This window comes from Denticeps clupeoides, chromosome 20 (assembly GCF_900700375.1).
Source record: "Denticeps clupeoides chromosome 20, fDenClu1.1, whole genome shotgun sequence".
Classification (NCBI taxonomy): domain Eukaryota; kingdom Metazoa; phylum Chordata; class Actinopteri; order Clupeiformes; family Denticipitidae; genus Denticeps; species Denticeps clupeoides.
This window is the reverse complement of record NC_041726.1, coordinates 10,093,469-10,113,716: the sequence shown is the minus strand read 5'-3', so window position 1 is coordinate 10,113,716 and position 20,248 is coordinate 10,093,469. Positions and strand designations below refer to the sequence as shown.

The following is a 20,248-nucleotide window of genomic DNA, read 5'->3' as shown; positions in this document are numbered from 1 at the left end:
TGATGTGACGGCAACGTTCTTCTAGTCTCACACTGGTGGCTGTTGTTCACATACTTTTCATGACTGAGTGTGGCATGGTGGGCAGGTCAGTGGGTGGAATTCTGGAATGAGTAGTCATGGAGACAGTGAAGTTTTGATATAAATTCCACAGATGCGTCTTCTCGGTCAAGATCTCTAGAAAAGATCAGCATGGTGTCCTACACATAAATAACTCTGAACAACACAAGGCTGAGGTCATGTGAGCAGCTGGACCAGAGATTAATAAACCATCTGCATCACATGATCACATCCGCATGAGAATTTTAGCAGAAATTTTGCTAATTGCTTCATGCTTTTCTGCAAATGAAAGACGTTCAGGGGACAAGACGCGGAAATGCAGATGTTTTATTGGGAAAAAAAAAAAATTCCAGCTACAAAGACAGTTCAGGTTATAATAGAGACACCAAGATCAGTGACACAAATAATTTAATATAAATAAACCAGTTCAGACTGGCAGAATCCACGCCAACCAACACCACGCCACCACCTCTTCAGATCCTGCAGCTCCAGGGTAGACAGATTACAAATGAATCTGATTGGCTGCAGGGCCTGCGCACCTGCTTCCGTCTGACCCAGCCACCGTGGTCTGGGCGGGGCGGGGTCACATGTCATTGGACGGCGTGCCTTTGCTCTTGCGGCCGGGCAGTGGGAAGGCGGACTTGCTCTGCGGCTGCGTGAGGCGGCTGGTGAGGCTGGTGAACGGCTCGATCAGCGAGCTCCGCTCAGTCACGCTGACCTCCCACAGCTTCACCTTCTCGGCCCGCGCCCACTGCTGCGCCGTGTCCAACTCGACCTGACGCCGCTCACGCAGGTCCACCTTGTTACCCAGGACGATGATGGTCACCTGCGGCCAGGAGGGAAAACCGCATAATCACACCAGACACTTCAACCAAGAGCCTCTCTTCACACAACACATCAGAAGTAAAATTAATTAAACACCAAACACCAGACCATCTCTGGAAAGAAATAAAATGCTGCATGACTGAAACATAATCTGTTATTATTATGCATTATAGTTATTAAATTAATGAATAAATGAACTAGTTTCTTATTTGCAGTATTTACCAGAGCGCCTTAATCAGTAGTTACAGGGACAGTCCCCCCCTGGAGACACTCAGGATTAAGTGTCTTGCTCAGGGACACAATGGTAGTAAGTGGGGTTTGAACCTGGGTCTTCTGGTTCGTATGAGAATGTGTTATCTGCTGGGAGGTGCACTAGAACCACAAATGTACTTATTATCTGATGCCACACCTCCTTCTTGTCCCTGGACTTGTCGATCTCCCTCTTCAGAGCATCCACCCTCCTGAAGGACTCCAGGTTGTCCACACTGTAGACCAGGACGAAGCCGTCCGCCACGGAAAAGTAGTGCTTGGGCAGGTCTGCATTGTCGTGGAGACCCCTGGTGTCGTAGAGCCGCAGCTGCTCCCTCACACCCCGGTCCGTCTCCACCGAGGCCACGTAGACGTCCTCCTGCGTCTCGGCCGACTCGGAGCCTGCAGGGGAGAAGAACAAAAAAGGCCACCTGAAGGGGATGTTAGTCCAAGCTCACAAAGACCAGGGTTCAAACAGCCTGTAGACCCAAGTGGAGCTCAGAGTGACACCATGGCTTCCAGGTAGTCACGGTATTCTGCATGCAACCATGCAGGATTCAGAACTACCATATTAATAAAGTACATCTCTACTTATACCTACCTACATTAATATCAAAATCAGGCACGTAAAATGTAAGAAAATTTTACTTCTCCACTCCCCAAACAAACACGCACTTAATTTCTTATATTCCCACATTTCTGTTTTGTGATGCCAGCAGGACCCGGTCCAGCAGGGCACATACCCACGGTGTGGTTCCCGTACAGCAGCTGCTCCAGTATCGCCGTCTTCCCCACGGACGCCAGGCCGCACACCACCACTTTACAGCCCTTCCCCATCCCGGACCCGGTATAGTTCGCTGTTTTAACTCCTCAGTCGTGGGTCGTGTAGCGTCGCCGAAGGGTCATGGGGTTAAAGCGCGTTTCCTGACCAGACGGACGACTCTCATCTGGCGAACCACACGACAGGCTGGAAGTTCGTAAAGCTCGGCTGAAACCCGTGTGTAAATGCATTAAAATATCGCATAAATATCGCTTAAAATATTAATACGTTGCAGATTTTACTTCTCACCTTTTGCACCCAATTCACCTTCTCACCTGATTGTAACGTTTTACGTCGCGAGTAAATTGTTGTAACCAATCAAATGACCAAAATCACTGCACGTGACTCAACGCAAAGGTAATTCAGAGTCACCCCTCTTGGCTGGAAATGACTTGTTATTTGCGCATAATGATGACGTATATACACAGCGATCCTTATTTTTTATTGATTAAAAAAAAAGTCTCAAAAAGTTTGGAAAAAAACCCCAAATATTTCATAATCCATAATCAGACACATCAGAAAGCAATAAGTCATTTTAATATTATTAGATTAATTGTTTTAGATAAAAGAGACATATTATTGTTAGTCATAGAATTGTTGTTTTCGTTGTTATTAAATAATACAAGCACAAATATTTTTATTATTATTAGAAACAGTAATAATAATAGGCTAATAAACAGTAATGTATTAGGTCCTGAGTTCACCAAACGACGGATTTCAAGGATATTTAAGGCATATAAGAAAGTTGCTCTGGAGAAAGCGTATGCCCAAACGCTGTAAATATAAATAATACATTTCCCAGGAGGCACCGCGCGTCGCACCGGAAGTCGTCGCATGTGTTGGCCATAAGGCATGCTGGGAGAGTTCCTCTTCCTTTCCGGCTGCTACGCCATCATGTAAGCCCGAGTTTTCTGATTTTCTGAAACCAAAATCTGCCAAAAATCTCCTCACATGAACCCGATCGCGCTTCGCGCCTCTAAAACACGCGTAGTCGGACGCCCGAAGCGGTCGGATGCGCGATATTTTTCCTTTTTTTCGTCTGGATGGCGTGTTTTGAGGCTGTTTAGTTGCGGCGTGAATGCGAGTGTCTGCTTCTGGTTTTTTAGTTTAAACTACCTTTCCTCGCCCTTCTCGTTTTTAATGGAAACGAATGATACAGGGAGTTTGTCGTTTCACTTCTGACGAGGATAAAAGTCCTTTGTAAGTCTAGCCAGTCGTTAGCTTAGCTCGTTGCTACACCGTGCTGCTCATAATGTGCTTTTTGGACGCTCGACCCATTTAATTGTAATAAAATAATGGCAGGTTGTTTATTCACGCACAATACCGTGCTGATACCCATCAGCCGTTGTACACGACTTATCGTCTGAGCGGCCGTAGTGAGTGTTTAAACGTGGCTCCTGCTGCAGTTCTGCATTTAAATTACAACCAGTAGTGACAGGGACAATCATCCTGGAGACACTCTGGGTTCAGTGTTTTGCTCAGGGGCACAATGGTAGTAGGTTTGGTTTGATCCTGGGGCTTTTGGTTTGTGGACTAGTGTGTTACCCATTTGGCTACAGCCTGCTTGGTGTCTCATGATGTCCCCTTGTCTCTGTGTGGCTCCCGTTTGAGTTTTGCTCGGTGTTAGTCTCTGTCTCATGATGTCCCCTTGTCTCTCTGTTGTGCAGCTGAGACATCATGGGAGCGTACAAGTACATGCAGGAGTTATGGAGGAAGAAGCAGTCGGACGTGATGCGCTTCCTGCTGCGTGTCCGCTGCTGGCAGTATCGCCAGCTGTCCAGCCTGCACCGCGCCCCAAGACCAACCCGGCCCGACAAGGCCCGTCGCCTGGGATACAAGGCTAAACAGGGTGGGTGTGTGTGAGAAACGGAGCGGGCCGGGACCGGACCCGTGCCGAGGCAACGTTCTGACCCAGCGCCTGTTTCTTCCCCCTCAGGCTACGTTATCTACCGAGTCCGCGTGCGCCGTGGTGGCCGCAAGCGCCCTGTTCCCAAGGGTGCCACCTACGGCAAGCCGGTGCACCACGGAGTAAACCAGCTGAAGTTTGCTCGCAGCCTGCAATCCGTCGCTGAGGTACGATGGTAGTGGCTTGCCCGTTGACTCGTTTCAACCCACTAGGCAGGGTTCTTAAGGTCATTAAAAACCTAGAATTTTCTATGCCGTGCAAAGATTTGGAATACGAAATCAACATACAAAGTTCTGGAGAAGTCATTGAAATCTGATGTCAATATAACATGAAATGCGTAGTACCTGTAAGACTGCACAAGAAATTTCTAGGTCTTTTCTACGTTTAAAACGAACGCAGGTCTGTAGTATCTTTGCTGGCTTTTACGTAGTGAACCATGTCGTGTGGTGCTTGAAATTCTTCATAAAAAAAAAATATGTAAGAACCCTGGCAAGCTTACTACAGTGTGTGTGTGTGTGTGTGTGGTTTAGGGGCGGGACTTTTGAGAGGCAGTCCCTTATCTTTAGTCAGTTATTGTGAGTGGTAGTATCCTAGTAAGTAAGATACTCTCCTTTGAACCAGAAGACCCAGGTTCAAACCCTACTTAATACCATTGTGTCCCTGAGCAAGTCTCTTAACCCTGAGTGTCTCCAGGGGGACTGTCCCTGTAACTACTTTGTAACTACTTATCCAGAGCGATTGTAAGTCGCTCTGGATAAGGGCGCCTGATAAATGCTGTAAATGTAAATGAGTTGTTCACCTCTCGTTTCCGGTCCTGCAGGAGCGTGCCGGTCGTCACTGCGGTGGCCTGCGGGTCCTGAGCTCCTACTGGGTGGGTGAGGACTCCACCTACAAGTTCTTCGAGGTCGTCCTCGTCGACATCTTCCACAAGGCCATCAGACGCAACCCGGACACCCAGTGGCTCACCAAGCCGGTGCACAAACACAGAGAGATGCGTGGCCTGACGTCCGCCGGCAAGAAGAGCCGCGGCCTGGGCAAGGGCCACAAGTTCCACATGACCATCGGCGGGTCACGCCGTGCAGCATGGAGACGCCGCAACACCCTGCAGCTGCACCGCTACCGCTAGGCCTGTACATTTACCCAATAAAGCCCGTTCTGTGGCAGAACCTCGCCTCCGGTGTCTTGTTTCTTATTACATATCTCCTGAGGTTTGGGTCAGAGGTCACCCTGGTTTTTTTTTTTTTTTTTGTTTTTTTTTCCCTACCTTCGTTTATCATTACTGATCCGAGACGAAAATGTGCAGGTGTCCCTTGCTTAAGTTCATTCCACAAATGTCTGATATGCATGCTTTCCTCCCAGCTCCTATAAAGACAGATTATTGATCAATTATTAGGATTAGTCTGAGTGTCACATGAATCCCTGCATTTAAAATTGACCGTATTAATCCTATGCATAAATGCAGTTTCTGAGAGATGAAATAAAGAATTAAGTTAATCAGATGTCACAACCTTGTTCAAACTTATAATCTGGATTTTGAAATCAGTTTTGCTGCCTGGCATCTGCTAATCCAGTTTACAAGGCAGCACTAATTAGATCCCTGTTAACCAAATACAGGGCTGCGATGGCCAAGTGGGTAAGGAAGTGGACTCTTAATCGGATGCTTGTCTGTTCAAGTCAAGCACTGCCAAGGTGCCTCTGATCAAAGTTCTGTCCCCACACACTGCTCCCCGGGCACCTGTCATGGCTGCCCACTGCTCACTAAGGTAATGGTTAAAAGCAGAGGACTCATTTCACCGTGTGCTGTGCTGCTGTGTTTCACAATGACTACCACATCAATTTCACTTTTTTACTACATAGATTCCAGGATGAGCAAATCCAGTTTACTGGTATTTCAAATGGAACTCACTGGCCATGAAAAAACGACGGGCAGACCAGTAAGAAGCTAGAAAACAGACTTGAGTCCGATTCAATCTCACAAGAAGAGATATTAATTCAAAAGAAACAGTCATTTCACCATGTATGCACCGTGGTTTTTCCCACATTGGAGAAGAGAGAAGCTTTTTTTTTTTTTAGATTGGTAAGGAGGATTTGGTCTTTTGATTTTATCCAATCAGCTTCATGTTTTATTTCCTACATTATAAACATAAATTCTCAGGTTGCACTGAATCCACCATTGTGGTGGGATCAGGCGTATCCGGGATTTTGGAATCAAATTAATCCAGATTCAAACTTTTGAAGGTTTGATCCTGATTAAATCTGAGATCGTATTCGGTAGACTGATTTCAGAATCCCCCTTTTCCCTTTCATCTGTAAATTTCCCGCTAATAAAGGATCATCTTATCATCTAACCCTCTAGAGCTGGTGTGGATCAGGGAGAGAAGCAGCGCTCTACATGTTTCCTCACATGTTGTGGATCTCTTGACAAAAATCAAATAATGACAGATTTGACCAAATATTTTCAGCATTTATCAGACACCCTCATCCAGAGCGCCTTACAATCAGTAGTGACAGGGACAGTCCCCCCCTGTAGACACTCAGGGTTAGGTGTCTTGCTCAGGGACACAATGGTAGTAAGTGGGGTTTGAACCTGGGACTTTGTGCTATTCTGGTTCATGGTATGGACACGTGGACATGGCTGGCTGTCAAACTAAAAACATACTGGCAGCGCAAAATTCAGCAAGGACTGTCAATCGGTTAGAACATTCATTCTGGTTCAAGTTTGCTCAAATATTTGAAACTTTTGCAGAGATGAGAGTTGAAATGAGGCTGAGGCCGAGTTGGGCAACGTCATGCGCCTCCCAACTGAATTGTGGGTCGTTTTGAAAGTGCAGGAAAAAGATTAATGCTGGACAATAGGAAAAAATGAATGGAAATGAAAGAGATGCTTTTCTGGGGCTCGCTGCACCCTCCTCGTTTCCCCCCAGCTGCTGGCGTCCTGATTTATCGCCGGGCCTCCGTCACGTACGCTGACCGGCGTCACGCCGGGACACAGACTGGTGAATTATTCATCTGCTTCAACAAAAACCTTCTCACCTGATCCAGGTCAAAGGCCGCGATGCAATAATCAGCCTCAGTAATGACCTGATTATCACATATTAAAATGTCGTGTACGTAGGCGTGGGGCAGCTGGAATCGAGGCTTGTGTAACTTTTTTATCGCACTTGACCTTTGGCCTATTATTGTTTTGAGCACCCATAATTTTATGAGGAGTCACGTGAAGACGGCGCAGGCAGGAAACAAACAGCAGCCACCACCAATAAAAGAAGGCTGATTCAGAAATCCCAATCTCAAAACGCCTCCAACACACACGTACACACACACCTGCCGTCCTTGCCATCGGACATTTTTAGCTCCGGCTGGCAGTGAGCTCGTGACCCCGGGACCTGCTGGGGTTAAAATTTAGCCAGGGAACAGGACGGTGAGGGCGACCCCACCTTCACCTGTTTACACGTTCCGCTCTGTATTTATGAGTTCTAATCTCAGTCCGGGGATGGACAGCGCGCGGCACCTCTCCAGAACATTAAAAACATAAAAAAAAAGAATTGCCAATAATCAGAATTCCATTCAGAGAAAGCGAATGGGAAAAGTGGTAATAATGTATGTTTTAGTCATTATCAGTAATTATTAAAAAAAAAAACACGCCTCTTCTTCTGCTCAATGATAAAGAAGAGAATGTTTTTCTCTTATCATTTTCTATTATCATTGTTTAACAATGGACATACGGTTCTATGATAGATATCATAGTGGTCAAGTGAGGTAAGAGATGTAAATTGGATTATGCAAAATGATAAAATATACACGGACTGTGTAGATGTTTAATTCAGTAGTTTTTCAGGAAGGGACCATTTCAAAAAGTGTAAAACACACAAATAACTCTGATTAAATGGTGAAAGTGTTGATATGCAGAGATGTGTTAGAAGAACTGGGTCTCCCCCAACTCATCAGACGGAGAAGGATTCTGTACTGCTTTTTGTACTGTACTGAGTTTGTCATCATTTCATGAAAAGATGCGTTTAGCTTGCATCTCAGATGAACGGTGGCTCTTGAGAAATTCAACAGCGTTATTTAGTCTTCTGTATCGGATTCCGACGCGTTTCTATTGGGGCAGAATGGTAGAAATTTGACCCAGATGCAGGAACTCGGCGAGCTCCAGAGTTTAAGGGGTTAGTTCATGGCCAACACGTGATGGGCTTTTTAAAGGCTGATGGAGCTCAGGGGTCATGTCCTCTGACCCCTGGCCTAGGGGTGGAGGCCTGAAAGTGTGTCAGTGGGTTATAGTGAGAGGAGGAGGCTTGCAGAAGCAGGGAGGAGGAGGAGGAGGAGGAGGAGGAGGAGGCGCTGAAGTGGGTCACATGGTCACCGGTGAGCCTTTTACTAGCAGCAGTCAGTGGCGCTGGAGCTTCATTACGTCCCCACACACACAGACACCCGCACCTGGCCCAGTTCTGGCCCGGTCCATCAGAACCTCCGCGCAGGAGCTGTTCTCTCCAGCCTCCAGCTCGCTGTCTGTGGACAGGAACCTGCTCTTTAGGAGAGAAGGGAGACCTGCAGCACGGCGCACAACCAGGACCGGAACCGGGAGAGTTCGGACCCGGACCCCGGGCGACGGCGACGGCGGCGGCGCGGGAAATGGAGTCCGCCAAGGCAGGTGGGTCGCGGGATACGCGCCGTTTCCCCGGGACTCACATGGGACGCGCGCCCTCGCCATGTGCCGCTGTGTTTACGCACGCCGTGCGTCGCCGCCGATTGGCCGAGCGGCGGCGTGACGTGGGTCCGTTGCATAATTCCGCGCGGGCGCTGGCGCGGCGGCGCGCCGCCGACACACGTGAGACGCGCGGCGACCTAGATTCCCGTCCAGAACCTAGAGCTTTTATTCCGTTCTTTTCCCACTCATGTTCTTTTCCTACTCAGTAAATATGTACATTTACTGCATTATAATAATAATATTAACAATAATACGTGTTAAATGGCATTTTCATTGATACTTCTCCACAGTACGTTTCTTATGGCGCAAATTTGAAATCCTTACTTTACACAGCATCTGTTTTCATAAAATAAAGATTTCAGTCTCTCTCTGTGTGTGTGTGTGTGTGTGTGAAGATTTTCATATGTTACTTGCAGATATTTTACTGTTGACCAGATCTCTCTTTTTTTTTTCTAAGAAAAATTGCACCACAACTGATTCTGTTTTTTTGGGTCATAGTTCAGTAAATAAATAAAATAAAATAGCTTGTTTTTTTTGGCCGAGGTCTCGTCTGTAAACGGGCGCCCGGCGTTATGTAATGTCGTTATCTAACCGCGGAGTGGGGAAATCAGGTCAGGCTGGAAAAAAAGAGAGAATCAGTCCGTCTGGTCTACTTTCCCCTTGCTGCAGCGGTGCATTGTGGGTAGAAAGTCCGTCTGGTCTACGTGCACAGATGTACACACACCATAGTCACACACACACATATACCTATATAGTGCCAAAACAAAACTCTCCTAATATCAGACGAAAATACGACGTTGAAATGTAAAATAAACGTAAAATGGAATTTTGATAAAACACGCCATTGCTTACAAGTCACTGTTTTTAATTTTCGCTTGGGAGACTTTCACTGCTGGCTTCTCAGTCGCCCCGCCCCGTTTTACCTTTACGTTTCACGCCTGAGAATTCTCTCGGGTGGGCGGGGCTTAGCCTCATTCAACCTACCTATAAATAGGTTCAGCAAGGTCAGATTTGGATCTGTTTTTAATAAACTTTTTAACCAAACAAATCTTCAGGGTGTCGTCCACAGAAATGAGCACGTGAAAAGATGTACATTTGTAGGGTAATGTCTATGTTATTTTATATGAAATTTCCTTGACTTTAATTTAGTCTGGTCTACTTTTCCCCTGCCGTCGCCGTGCATTGTGAGTAGAACTGGACGCAGCTTGGTTTCCATGGTGCAGAGAGCCAACAGGAGGATAATGATTTATAGATGTTTATTATTTGTCATCATGTTGTGAATTAAATTCGTTAAGATGTGAATGGTGAAGGGCTGCCGTTATGAATAGAGATTGGAGGCGTGGAAGTAATGCAGTGTGGGCGGGGCCAGATTAACCAGGTGTCTGTGCCAGCAGGGGGCGTCATCGCCTACATCAGTTCCTCCAGCTCGGCCTCCAGCCCCGAGTCGTGCCACAGCGACAGCTCCAACAGCAGCTGCCGGTCATCCTCGCCGCCCCGCCGGCAGCCTGCCGGGAAGATGCGGCCCGCCCCATCGGCCCGGAGTGGCGTCACCAGTGAGTACAGGTTAAGATACGAGCGCGTTGGCTCTCCATCCTGTGCCCTGCCTGACTTGAAGTGTGTGTTCTGCCGCAGAGATCAGCGGCCTGGTGCTGTTGTGTAAGGTCTGCGGTGACGTGGCATCAGGGTTTCACTACGGGGTCCACGCCTGCGAGGGCTGCAAGGTGAGCACCGGCGCAGCAGCACCACCAAACGTTGGAAACTTGTTTTATTACATACTTACTCATATATACAGTACAGGCACACACCTTCTCATTCAATGTGTTTTATAAACATGTTTTATATTCTAGTTTCTTCAAAATAGCCGCCCTTTGCACTGATTACTGCTTTGCTCATCGAGAAGCTCATCGAGAGAATGCCAAGAGTGTGCAAAGCAGTAATCAGAGCAAAGGGCGGCTATTTTGAAGAAACTAGAATATAAAACATGTTTTCAGTTATTTCACCTTTTTTATGTTAAGTACATAACTCCACATGTGTTCATTCATAGTTTTGATGCCTTCAATGAGAATCTACCAACGTAAATGGTCATGAAAATAAAGAAAACACATTGAATGAGAAGGTGTGTCCAAACTTTTGACCTGTACTGTATACTAGTACAAAAAACATGAAATATTAACGTCAAACCCCACAGCTGGGACCATTTTGGATTCTTTCTGCAGGAAAAAAACACATTATAATAAAGACAAGCCCATTAAATGAATTTTGACTCTACTGTCCATGTGAAAATTATATCCACACACACAGTTTCCCTCAGCAGGATTTGGCGGTTTGTTTTAAAATGATCTCCACACCCTCACTTTGTTTGCTACGTCAGCCCCACACTGGGTTCGAGGAGCCGGTGGCCTCCCAACCCCCCAAAAACGCGTGCTCATCCCCACCACCGGTCTCTTCGCAGGGCTTCTTCCGGCGGAGCATCCAGCAGAACATCCAGTACAAAAAGTGCCTTAAGAACGCAACCTGCCCCATCGTGCGGACCAACCGGAACCGCTGCCAGCAGTGCCGCTTTAAGAAGTGTCTGCTGGTGGGCATGTCCCGGGATGGTGAGTTCTCCCGCTCCAGAACGTGAGACTGTGTGAAGCCTGTTGTTTTCTCTTTGATCTAGACCTCAACAGACTACTATTCATGACAAGTGGACCTCAATGGTTAGTTGTTGTTAAAACTTCACATTCTGTTCAAGCTATCGGTCTTTTTTTTTTTTTTTTTGTTTTTTCCCCCGTATGTTTTTTTTTTTTTCGCGGCGTAACGTTGGCTGTGCCGGGTGGGCTGACACCTGTTCTGCTCCTTGCAGCTGTGCGGTTCGGCCGGATCCCGAAGCGCGAGAAGCAGCGCATGCTGCTGGAGATGCAGAGCGCCATGAGCAATATGATGAACAGCGGCCAGCTGCACATCCAGCTCCACGGCAACCAGCGCCAGCCCCGCCCACCGGAGGGTGCCGCCACCTCCTGCTCGCCTTCCTCTTCCCCCAGCAGCAGCAGCAGCAGCCAGTCGGAGGCCAGCGCAGACCCCGACGCCTTCGTTTCCATGGACATGAGCCCGAGCTCCGCCTCCTCTAGCGTGTCAGACAGCGGGGAGGAGGAGGTCATCGGCAAGGTGACCCGGACGCACCAGGAGACCTTCATGTACAACCAGGAGCAGGCCAGTCCGTTGTCCGAGCTGCAGAACTCGATGGGCGGGGCCCAGAGCAGGACGATGCAGGACGCCTGGAACCACAGGAATGATGTGGTCACGGTGATGGCCCAAAGCTCCGCCCCTCGGCGAGAGGAGAACGCCCCCTGGCATTGCCTGCAGCACAGCAGCGCCCCTAGTGGCCGCTGCCCTGCCAGCGCCCACCTGCTGTCACATCGGCCCCGCAACGAGATGAGCGCCGGCGCTGGATTCTGTGGACCAGTGTGGAGTGGAACCAACAGGATGCACCTGGTGAGTTCTGCTCCGGCCCGGTTTCTGCTCTACATCTGCACAGTTTATCAAACACCAGCTTGTGTCCCCTCTGCCAGGTGTGCCCGATGAACATGTCCCCATTTGTGGACCCGCACAAGTCTGGCCACAGCATCTGGGAGGAGTTCTCCCAGAGCTTCACGCCAGCAGTCCGCGAGGTGGTGGAGTTCGCCAAGCGCATCCCCGGCTTCCGCGACCTCTCGCAGCACGACCAAGTCAGCCTGCTGAAGGCAGGAACCTTCGAGGTAAAGGTCACGAGATCACTTCATAATCGAGAAATGTAACAGGCCACGCCCCTCACCTTCCCTCTGTTCTGCTGGGCAGGTTCTGGTGGTTCGCTTCACGTCGCTGTTCGACGCGAAGGAGCGCGCGGTGACATTCCTGAGTGGGAAGAAGTACAGCGTGGAGGCGCTGCGCTCCATGGGCGCTGGGGACCTGCTCAACTCCATGTTTGACTTCAGCGAGAAGCTGCTGTCGCTCGGCCTGAGCGAGGAGGAGATGAGCCTCTTCACAGCGGTGGTCCTGGTGTCAGCCGGTAGGGAGTCCCAGTCCGCAAATCAGGGCACCGACACACATCACTGACTGTAGTCCAGCTGGTTTAGTGACAGTTTGGACATAATCTAGTCCTTCAGTTTCTGTTGTCTCGTAGAGAGCCAGTAACAGGAAGCCAGTAAAAAGTGGATTAGGACCATAGCGTCCCTGTCCCTAATATATATTTTACGTAGAAAAATAGGAATACAAATACAGTAGGAATACAAGTTGATGTAAGCTGTATTTTCCTGCAGATCGTTCCGGAATCGAGAACGTGAACTCCGTGGAGGCGCTGCAGGAGACGCTGATCCGCGCCCTCCGGAGCCTGATCACAAAGAACCACCCCAACGACAGCGCCGTCTTCACCAAGCTGCTGCTGAAGCTGCCCGACCTGCGCTCCCTCAACAACATGCACTCCGAGCAGCTGCTGGCCTTCAAGGTCCACCCCTGAACCCGGCTGCGGCTGGCGTGGACCACGCCTCCCCTCCTCCAGCTCCTGGACAGTGGGCCCGAAACGGGTGCGGCCCGTGCGGAAGCCTGGACTCGCGTGGGGACCACCAGGGCGGGAGGGGGCGGAGTCAGAACTTTTACTGTAAGGCTCGGACGAAGCCTGCTTTGTTGTGGTAGTGTACACATCCTTAGCCACAAACGATTTATAGATGTACAGATATTTTTAGTGTGTAAGCGTGTGTGTTTAACGAATGTCTGCACCCTTGAAAACTTCAATTTTCAAATGCGTTACTGTTTGGGAAAAACTTTCAATGTACCAGATAAATTCATATTTAAAAGTTCTACCCCTGAACGTTAACGGCGATCTGGAGCCACACAGAGGAGTGGCGTTTCAGCTCCTCTCTAAAATAAAAGGATGATCGCTGCTAAATCTGAGCTGTTTGCTGAGGGACGACCTCTCCGCCACGTTCGTGGACATGAAGCTTTTATATTTAGGTGATGCTAGATGCATTTAAAACAAGAAAAAGGAAAATAAAAAAGCACTGTAATATGTAGAACTTTAGTTAAATATGTATGGCATAGGATGGCGTTGTCGTTTCTTGTTTTCTTCTTCATGCTGTTGGTTGAAAATAAGGTAGATTATTGTTTTGTTTTATTTTTAAAGGCGGGGTGAGCGGCGATCAGAACAATCTGATCTGACCATTTATCAAATGCAGTCATGATTGCCTCTTCATCACCATTGTTGTCCTCATCAGCACATGTCTGTAGTTGAGAGGCGGTGTGGGACGTGAACTCAGATCTGAGTTCAGAGGGTAGCTCCAGAGCTCCGGAAGCTTTTGTCCTTGTGATTCTGTCGTGTCGCCGTTACTGCGTTATGGTCTGTTTTCTTCTGTGAAAGCATCGTGAAACACAGATTTCTATATAAAATTTAAATATACATATAAATAAACATATGAACACACAGAATCGTTGTGAAGTTACTGCTTCCTATAGCACAATGCAACACTACAGCATTCCAGCCTGGGCCAACATCCACATGCTTTCATAATTCATAACCACACTTGATATAAAATCATTTATATGAATTCAGATGAAATATTTCATCCTGGAATCTAATCAGGTCTGAATAATACAGAATATTTCTCGTTTTTATTTATGTTTATCATAATTTTTTAAAGAAATATGAAGTACTCGCCCAGGCGTTTTTTCAAAGGTGTGTAAAAATGATACAGACATCACTTGTAAATGATAAAAAAATAGTTTTTAATAATTAAAACACATCCAGATTTCCAAAAACATGAAGTGCTCTGTCGCAAGTGAAATCATCTGAAATGAAAAAAGAAAAACGCTGACATGAAATTCACAGCCGGTTCCCTTTTATCTGTGAGGGTGGGGGAGAGAGAGAGAGAGAGACGCGTCTCAGGTTGCACCGTCCAGCTTCAGGGTCCATCCGTGTCCAGGAGAGGGGGGCAAGTCGGGCAGCAGAACCACCAGGCCAGCGGGGTGCAGAGGAGCCCAGTCCAGTGGCGCCGGGTTTCCCAGCAGCGTCACCTGCACGCAGCACCACACTTTTAAATATCAATATTCTCTTAGATGAAGCCTTTTAAAGGTCCCCTGACATGAACATGGTCTTGTTGATCCCCTAATACTGTATCTAAAGTCTCTTTCCAGAATTCAGCCTTGGTGCAGAATTAAAGCCACTTTGACCCAGTCCCACAATGAGATTTCCCCAGGACGCGCTGTTAAATGCCAATGAGGAGGAGAGAGACGGGACAAGGAGTAGAGCAGCCTATAGAAGTGAGTGGGCATTCATCAACACCATTCACCAACCAAAAGGTTTGGCACAGACAGGAAGTCTGCATGTAAGGACAAATACCAGATCAGACAGTCTGATATGCTGCTCTCTGAACAGCAAAGCAGAACGACCAAAACACCTATCACCATTTCTAGCCACTAAAGGACCATAGACAGGCCAGGGGAACTCTTATACATGTGAAATAATGTCACAAAGTGACCTTTAAAGCTGTAAATATTCAGATGAAATGTAATTCAGACTGACCACAGTGGAGGCCGATGTTTTGGGTGAGGGTAGGCTGAACGAGGATGATGGTGGTGGTTTCATGAGGAAGACTGCATACACACTTGAGTCTTTGCAGGTGTACCTATAGTCAACAGAAAAGGCTTCAGATGGCAGAATATACTATAATACTCATATATAATATATATAATACTATAATACTATATATATATAATACTTTATTAATCCTGAAGGAAATTCGAACTAGCAACCTTCTGATTACGGGGTTGCATCCTTGACCGCTAGGCCACCACTGCCTAAACATGAAGACTGACGTGTCCTCACCACACTGGAACAGTCCCGTTCTCCTCCTGGACCCTGCAGGGTGTGGACTCGTAGATGGCTTCGCCATTAACCTTGAGCCAGCTGCCCAATCCCAGCAGGCGCTCCTGGAAAATGGGCGGGATCATCCCGTCGGGGGTGGGGCCGACGTTCAGCAGGTAGTTCCCTCCGAAGGAGATGGTGCGCACCAGGTCCTGCAGACATTTACCCTCATCAGTGACGTCAGGCCACCTCCAGCGCGGAGTGAAGCGCTGCGGCCGAACTCACCTGGACGATGGCGGGGAGGTCCATCAGCTCGTGGACGCGCATGTTCCTGCGGAAGCCCCAGGACTGCGTGTCCACCGACGTGCACTTCTCCCACTTGTGCTTGGGCAGAACGCCTGGCGTGTACTTGTCTTCGCAGTTGTAGTAGCCGCCATGTTTACAGGCGCAGCCCGCACCCCACCGGTCGTTGGTCACCACCACGTCCTGTAATGCACATGGACAGCGCCGCTTTTATCAGAATAAAACAAAAAAGGAAACATGCATCCAGGTCAAACCTATAAACGGTCTACCTTCACGGGGCTGTCGTTATAGAGCCAGGCCAGGAATTCTGTGGAATTCCAGTATGAGTCCGGCGCTTCCCAGTCCCCATCGGACCATATGAGGTCGGGTTTGTATCTAGAGCGGAGGATGGTTACAGATTGACCGTTTACAGCCTTTTATCACCGTTTTACTGCAGCCCCTCTCCTCACCGCATGACCAGGTTGCGCAGCTCAGGCAGAAGTTTGTCCCGCGGAAACTCCTGGGTCTGGAATCCATTCTGCTTGTCGCTCAGGTACACCGGGTGGAACCACTCGAACAGGGAGTTGTACACGCCGTAGCGTATGGACCTGTAACGGCATGAAAGGTCAGGGGATGGTGCGCCTGCAGGCAGGGGCGGGGCATGAGCTGCGGCACCACCCACCTCTTCCTTACGGCGACACCCAGGTCCCCGACCAGGTCCCTGTGGGGACCCGTGTCGACAGAATTCCAGTTCCAGGAATTCGGGGAGCCCCAGTTGGTGAAGCCCTCATGGTGTTTGGTGGTGAGCACCACGTACCTGCACCGGTGCGGAGTAAAAAGCAGGTCACGCTGCGCTCTGATTGGTCGGATATGAAATATTTTCCCGGGAAATTAATGATAAAAACCGCTTACTTGGCCCCCGCGGCCGCGAAGAGCCCCGCCCACTCGTCCGGGTCGAAGAACTGCGCATGGAATTGTGGGGCGAAGTCGGGGTAGGTGAAGTGCGGGGGGAAGTTCTTCTCCATGTAGCTCACGTACGTCGGGTTCTTCTCGCCCTGCCAGTGCCACCAGAACCACTCGCTGCCGAACGCGGGCACGGAGAAGACCCCCCAGTGGAGGAAGATGCCCACCTTGGCCTCGTCGTACCACCGCGGCAGCGGCCTGGAGTCCAGGCTGCGCCAGTCCGGCGTGTACTTGGCTCCGGCCGCGGAAAGCAGGAGGGCGGCGGCGCACAGGAACGCGGGCGCAGGCTGGAGAAGCGGCATTTTGCGTCGCTGCTGTCGGCGGCAGGCTGCTCCTTCCTGTCCTGGCGAAGCGACGCGGTCATGTGACCGCAGCGCTCGTCACGTGGTGCAAATAAGGCCACTTCCGCGTTTACGTTTCTGCCCCCTACCCCGAAACAGGAACAGATTTTTCACGAGACCATGTCCTCTGCAATATCTTAAAATATGATTTCATTATTTCGTTTAAATGTTTTCCAGGTTTAAGCGTCGATAAAGCAATAAAATGCTAAAAGGGTTCCATTTGAGTTAATAGCAGGAGCTCAGCTCTGTGGCGGAGTGTGTTGTCATCTGGTCGTCAAAAGTGCCACGAAACTTTACTGGAATTCACATCAAGATGCCCCACAGATTGTTTGTTTAGTGAACCTTCTTTATTGTACTGTTTATATAGGTTTTTATCCTGCCACTCTTATCCTGTCCACTTTCTGGCGTGTTAATGCAAATTTCCCCACTTGGCGGACTAATAATGGGTTATTATCTTCAATATGAAAAATAACAGTAATAACTTTGTTATATCACAGGATATGCTGAAGGCCTGTGTTTTCACTATTTAATTCTTTATTTAAGTCCTTTACAGAAACAATTAAACAGGAATACATTTAATTATATTATGACAATTAAATGCAGTGGAGTATCTGAAAACAACAAAATTATAAACAGGATATTCAGAAGACATTTATTCTCAGCAAGAGTATACAAAAAGAATAATGTTGTTGATTTTTTTCATTTTTCACTGCAGAGGTACGAGAGCTCCGTTTTGCAGTTCATGTCCTTCCATTTCCCCGTGACCTTGTTCAGGGCTCCGCAGGGGTAGGAGCGCGGCAGGCTGGGCTCGATATCTGCAGACGACAGAGAACATTTCGTTTCTGTTTCTGTTCATATGGATGAATTTAGAATCCAGACTGTTGACTGTTTTATTCATCATGCTGTGAATGCACTGACTTAATCCTGGAAGTTCCATTTGTTCCGTATGAACGTTATTAAAAAAAAATTTCGCCTGATTATTCTCAACAACCTGTTGAACACCTACACATAACATTTGCCATAATCACATGACCCCAACACTGAACGGTTCAGCAGATTAAAGAAACGCACTGACCGTCCATCCAGTTTTTGTAAACCAGAAGCTTCAGCTCATTGTGGTAGTAGGGGCCAGCCCACCACCAGAAGCCGAAGAGCTGGCTCTGCCTGAGTCCGATCCACACCCACTCCGTGCTGGAGTTCCCGCTCCGGGCCCGGCTCCAGGTCTTCATCTGATCCTGATCCGAGTCGATGTAGACCAGGGTGCACTTATTCATGGCCTTCTCCCAGTTCAGCTTCTCAGGTGTCATGGGCTGACTGCTCTCTGGAGAAGGTGGTGGTCACACATTCATACCTTCTATGTCACAGTATGTGTGACTAAAAGAAATGCGTTGGAAGGGTCTTCTAATGTTAAAATGGCTGGGTGTGATAAAGGAAAAGATGGTCTTACCAAAATAACAATAGAACGGTTTTGAGACTTCACATCTCAGTGTTTCCATTGTGGTTCTATTTAGAATAATAGCACACATTGCTTCTATAAACCAAAAAACAAAAGGAATTTTTTTATAATATCTCCTCTTTGTCATGCTGCAAAATTACTGCTACTTACTTGTAGAACCTTTGTTTTTAGTCACATTATTTGGAAAACTTATTTTTCCATTGAGACTTCTGTTGTTCGACCACCTCCACGGGCTGTGAAAGAGGCCGATCCATGCTGCCTGTTCATGAAACCGATCCATGAGTCCCTTTATCTCTTCCTGCTCCGCCTGGTTCTTCACAGTGGCCAGGTCTTTGCCTTGCGCACGGCAGGATTTCAAAGCCTCTGTCCAGTTGGCCAAGACGTTGTTGAGGGTGAAATTGTGCCCTGCGGATCAGTGTGTTGTGTGGACTTATTACATGTTTTAAGGTGCAGATTATATGCAGTTCAACTGTAAATTACCTCTGCAGATGAACGGCAGCTGTTTTTCACAGTTGCTTTCCACCCATCCATTGTTGCTGGTGCTGACACAGATGGGCCCAATAATCTTGTCCAAGCCGCAGCTTCCAATTCCCTCCACCTTTTTTAATAGAAGCGCACAGAACAGAAACTCAGCATTTACTGGATTTTAGTTGCTAGTACCTCTAACAATGGTAAAATATGAATTACCATGAAATCAATGAGGCAGGTCGGACAGATCGAGTTGTTGCAGAAGAACTGTGTGTGTAAACATATTGGGAGTGAAACGTTGAAGTTGTTGTCTGTGAAGGTAGAGGGTGCAAACATCAACCGAATTAATCAGCAATACAACATACTCCACCAGTGTTATAAATGAATGATGTAGCTGCATCCCACTGACCACGACAGAAATTGAAACGCTGATCTGTGCATTTGGCAGTTGTCGGGAGGCGCAGGGAGCAGCAGACCATCTCATCCCATGCGGTGTAGTTGATCTTCTGCCCATCTGACCACTGCCAGTTCTCTGCACAGTCCCAGTAAAGGCCCACCCAGGCCGACGTGTTAGACAGGTCCCCCAGAACATCATCAGCTTCTAAGCTTTCGATCGCGGCCAGGTCGGTGTAATACTGTCGACAGAAGTCCTGTGCTGAACTCCAATTCAGTGTTTTATTCACCAGGATGATGGGCACGTGCGCTGAGAGCAAGCTCACTGGAAAACACGCAGGACATCAAAGGGATTTTCACCATTTCCTGTCAAAAGAAGAAACAACTCACCTGGCAGGTAGAGCAGAAAACGGATCATGTTGCTGTAACGGAAGAGCAGACGTCTCAGTGCAGGGTCCAGTAATTCATCTCACATTTTCATAATATGACCTCAAATCTAGTCAACCTGCTCTCTGTGATGTACCAGCAAGACACAGTGAAGACCAGGTTGCCACACCAGGGCCGCTCCTCTTGCACCAGTCAAACTGGAAACTGGAGCTCTTTACTTGCCAACAAAAGACATCTGTGTCCCATGATGATTTGGTGCTTTGCATCATTGCAAATTTCCTATTTTGTGTGCGTGACAGACGGTTTTAAACATGAACATCTGATACCAAGGAAATTGTTTTAGAGCAACAAAAGATCAGGTAGATAATTCTTTTAAAATAATTTTTAGAAACTGAACACTAGACAGATAGAAATGACAAGAGCTCAGGGTTTGGACCGTGGAGAAAAGTTGGGGAGAATAAAAGGGAAAAACTGAGAACTAATATCTAATAAATAATATTTCTAACTAATAAAATATCATGAAAATGTCTCCATACTCTTACTACAGGTCTCTAGGTCAAGATGTTCTTCCTCAGGTCAAAG

The 20,248-nt window shown here is 47.8% G+C and overlaps 5 protein-coding genes across 11 annotated transcripts; 2 read left to right on the top strand and 3 right to left on the bottom strand.

The window, feature by feature from the left end:
* Nucleotides 1-392: 392 nt before the first annotated feature.
* On the bottom strand, nucleotides 393-2,343 carry nkiras1 (NFKB inhibitor interacting Ras-like 1). 5 transcript variants are annotated; one of them, XM_028964132.1, is made up of 4 exons: nucleotides 2,201-2,343; nucleotides 1,875-2,119; nucleotides 1,292-1,533; nucleotides 393-883 (listed from the first exon to the last, which is right to left on the bottom strand). In XM_028964132.1, exons 2-4 carry the CDS (start codon nucleotides 1,966-1,968, stop codon nucleotides 641-643), a joined length of 579 nt encoding a protein of 192 aa, XP_028819965.1. In that variant the 5' UTR covers nucleotides 1,969-2,119; nucleotides 2,201-2,343; the 3' UTR covers nucleotides 393-640. The 5 variants fall into 5 exon arrangements, with proteins under 5 accessions (XP_028819965.1, XP_028819967.1, XP_028819968.1 ...); XM_028964134.1 differs by having other exon boundaries at nucleotides 1,875-2,098; XM_028964135.1 differs by having other exon boundaries at nucleotides 1,875-2,078.
* A 429-nt stretch (nucleotides 2,344-2,772) lies between these two features.
* On the top strand, nucleotides 2,773-5,023 carry rpl15 (ribosomal protein L15). Its single transcript, XM_028963789.1, has 4 exons — nucleotides 2,773-2,847; nucleotides 3,619-3,800; nucleotides 3,888-4,024; nucleotides 4,678-5,023. Exons 2-4 carry the CDS (start codon nucleotides 3,629-3,631, stop codon nucleotides 4,981-4,983), a joined length of 615 nt encoding a protein of 204 aa, XP_028819622.1. The 5' UTR covers nucleotides 2,773-2,847; nucleotides 3,619-3,628; the 3' UTR covers nucleotides 4,984-5,023.
* A 3,165-nt stretch (nucleotides 5,024-8,188) lies between these two features.
* Nucleotides 8,189-14,001, top strand: nr1d2b (nuclear receptor subfamily 1, group D, member 2b). 2 transcript variants are annotated; one of them, XM_028964678.1, is made up of 8 exons: nucleotides 8,189-8,501; nucleotides 9,957-10,115; nucleotides 10,195-10,283; nucleotides 11,015-11,159; nucleotides 11,408-12,036; nucleotides 12,114-12,299; nucleotides 12,379-12,589; nucleotides 12,840-14,001. In XM_028964678.1, the coding sequence occupies exons 1-8, from the start codon at nucleotides 8,210-8,212 to the stop codon at nucleotides 13,034-13,036; spliced, it is 1,908 nt and encodes a 635-aa protein (XP_028820511.1). In that variant the 5' UTR covers nucleotides 8,189-8,209; the 3' UTR covers nucleotides 13,037-14,001. The 2 variants fall into 2 exon arrangements, with proteins under 2 accessions (XP_028820511.1, XP_028820512.1); XM_028964679.1 differs by having other exon boundaries at nucleotides 8,338-8,505.
* A 276-nt stretch (nucleotides 14,002-14,277) lies between these two features.
* Nucleotides 14,278-16,997, bottom strand: LOC114770196 (tissue alpha-L-fucosidase-like). Its single transcript, XM_028963902.1, has 8 exons — nucleotides 16,571-16,997; nucleotides 16,341-16,475; nucleotides 16,129-16,266; nucleotides 15,949-16,054; nucleotides 15,662-15,862; nucleotides 15,398-15,588; nucleotides 15,095-15,197; nucleotides 14,278-14,586 (listed from the first exon to the last, which is right to left on the bottom strand). Exons 1-8 carry the CDS (start codon nucleotides 16,921-16,923, stop codon nucleotides 14,455-14,457), a joined length of 1,359 nt encoding a protein of 452 aa, XP_028819735.1. The 5' UTR covers nucleotides 16,924-16,997; the 3' UTR covers nucleotides 14,278-14,454.
* Nucleotides 16,998-17,600: 603 nt separating this feature from the next.
* On the bottom strand, nucleotides 17,601-19,887 carry LOC114770197 (putative C-type lectin domain family 20 member A). 2 transcript variants are annotated; one of them, XM_028963903.1, is made up of 9 exons: nucleotides 19,785-19,887; nucleotides 19,670-19,701; nucleotides 19,296-19,604; nucleotides 19,106-19,197; nucleotides 18,899-19,016; nucleotides 18,569-18,823; nucleotides 18,410-18,493; nucleotides 18,038-18,283; nucleotides 17,601-17,777 (listed from the first exon to the last, which is right to left on the bottom strand). In XM_028963903.1, exons 2-9 carry the CDS (start codon nucleotides 19,695-19,697, stop codon nucleotides 17,662-17,664), a joined length of 1,248 nt encoding a protein of 415 aa, XP_028819736.1. In that variant the 5' UTR covers nucleotides 19,698-19,701; nucleotides 19,785-19,887; the 3' UTR covers nucleotides 17,601-17,661. The 2 variants fall into 2 exon arrangements, with proteins under 2 accessions (XP_028819736.1, XP_028819737.1); XM_028963904.1 differs by having other exon boundaries at nucleotides 19,670-19,858.
* Nucleotides 19,888-20,248: the final 361 nt, after the last annotated feature.

Bases quoted from the DNA above. Each gene is read 5' to 3' on its own strand.
- nkiras1 (XM_028964132.1), bottom strand. From the start codon at position 1,968: ATGGGGAAGGGCTGTAAAGTGGTGGTGTGCGGCCTGGCGTCCGTGGGG. The intron at 1,534-1,874 runs GTATGTGCCCTG...TCTCCCCTGCAG, and splicing joins GTACGGGAACCACACCGTGG to GCTCCGAGTCGGCCGAGACG. The intron at 884-1,291 runs GTGTGGCATCAG...TCCTGGCCGCAG, and splicing joins AGTCCAGGGACAAGAAGGAG to GTGACCATCATCGTCCTGGG.
- rpl15 (XM_028963789.1), top strand. From the start codon at position 3,629: ATGGGAGCGTACAAGTACATGCAGGAGTTATGGAGGAAGAAGCAGTCG. The intron at 3,801-3,887 runs GTGGGTGTGTGT...CTTCCCCCTCAG, and splicing joins GGGATACAAGGCTAAACAGG to GCTACGTTATCTACCGAGTC. The intron at 4,025-4,677 runs GTACGATGGTAG...CCGGTCCTGCAG, and splicing joins GCCTGCAATCCGTCGCTGAG to GAGCGTGCCGGTCGTCACTG.
- nr1d2b (XM_028964678.1), top strand. From the start codon at position 8,210: ATGGTCACCGGTGAGCCTTTTACTAGCAGCAGTCAGTGGCGCTGGAGC. The intron at 11,160-11,407 runs GTGAGTTCTCCC...TGCTCCTTGCAG, and splicing joins GGTGGGCATGTCCCGGGATG to CTGTGCGGTTCGGCCGGATC. The intron at 12,300-12,378 runs GTAAAGGTCACG...TCTGCTGGGCAG, and splicing joins TGAAGGCAGGAACCTTCGAG to GTTCTGGTGGTTCGCTTCAC.
- LOC114770196 (XM_028963902.1), bottom strand. From the start codon at position 16,923: ATGCCGCTTCTCCAGCCTGCGCCCGCGTTCCTGTGCGCCGCCGCCCTC. The intron at 16,267-16,340 runs GTGGGTGGTGCC...ATGCCGTTACAG, and splicing joins GGTGTCGCCGTAAGGAAGAG to GTCCATACGCTACGGCGTGT. The intron at 15,589-15,661 runs GTGAGTTCGGCC...AAATGTCTGCAG, and splicing joins ACCTCCCCGCCATCGTCCAG to GACCTGGTGCGCACCATCTC.
- LOC114770197 (XM_028963903.1), bottom strand. From the start codon at position 19,697: ATGATCCGTTTTCTGCTCTACCTGCCAG. The intron at 19,198-19,295 runs GTCAGTGGGATG...CTACCTTCACAG, and splicing joins GCGTTTCAATTTCTGTCGTG to ACAACAACTTCAACGTTTCA. The intron at 18,824-18,898 runs GTAATTTACAGT...ACTGATCCGCAG, and splicing joins GCTGCCGTTCATCTGCAGAG to GGCACAATTTCACCCTCAAC.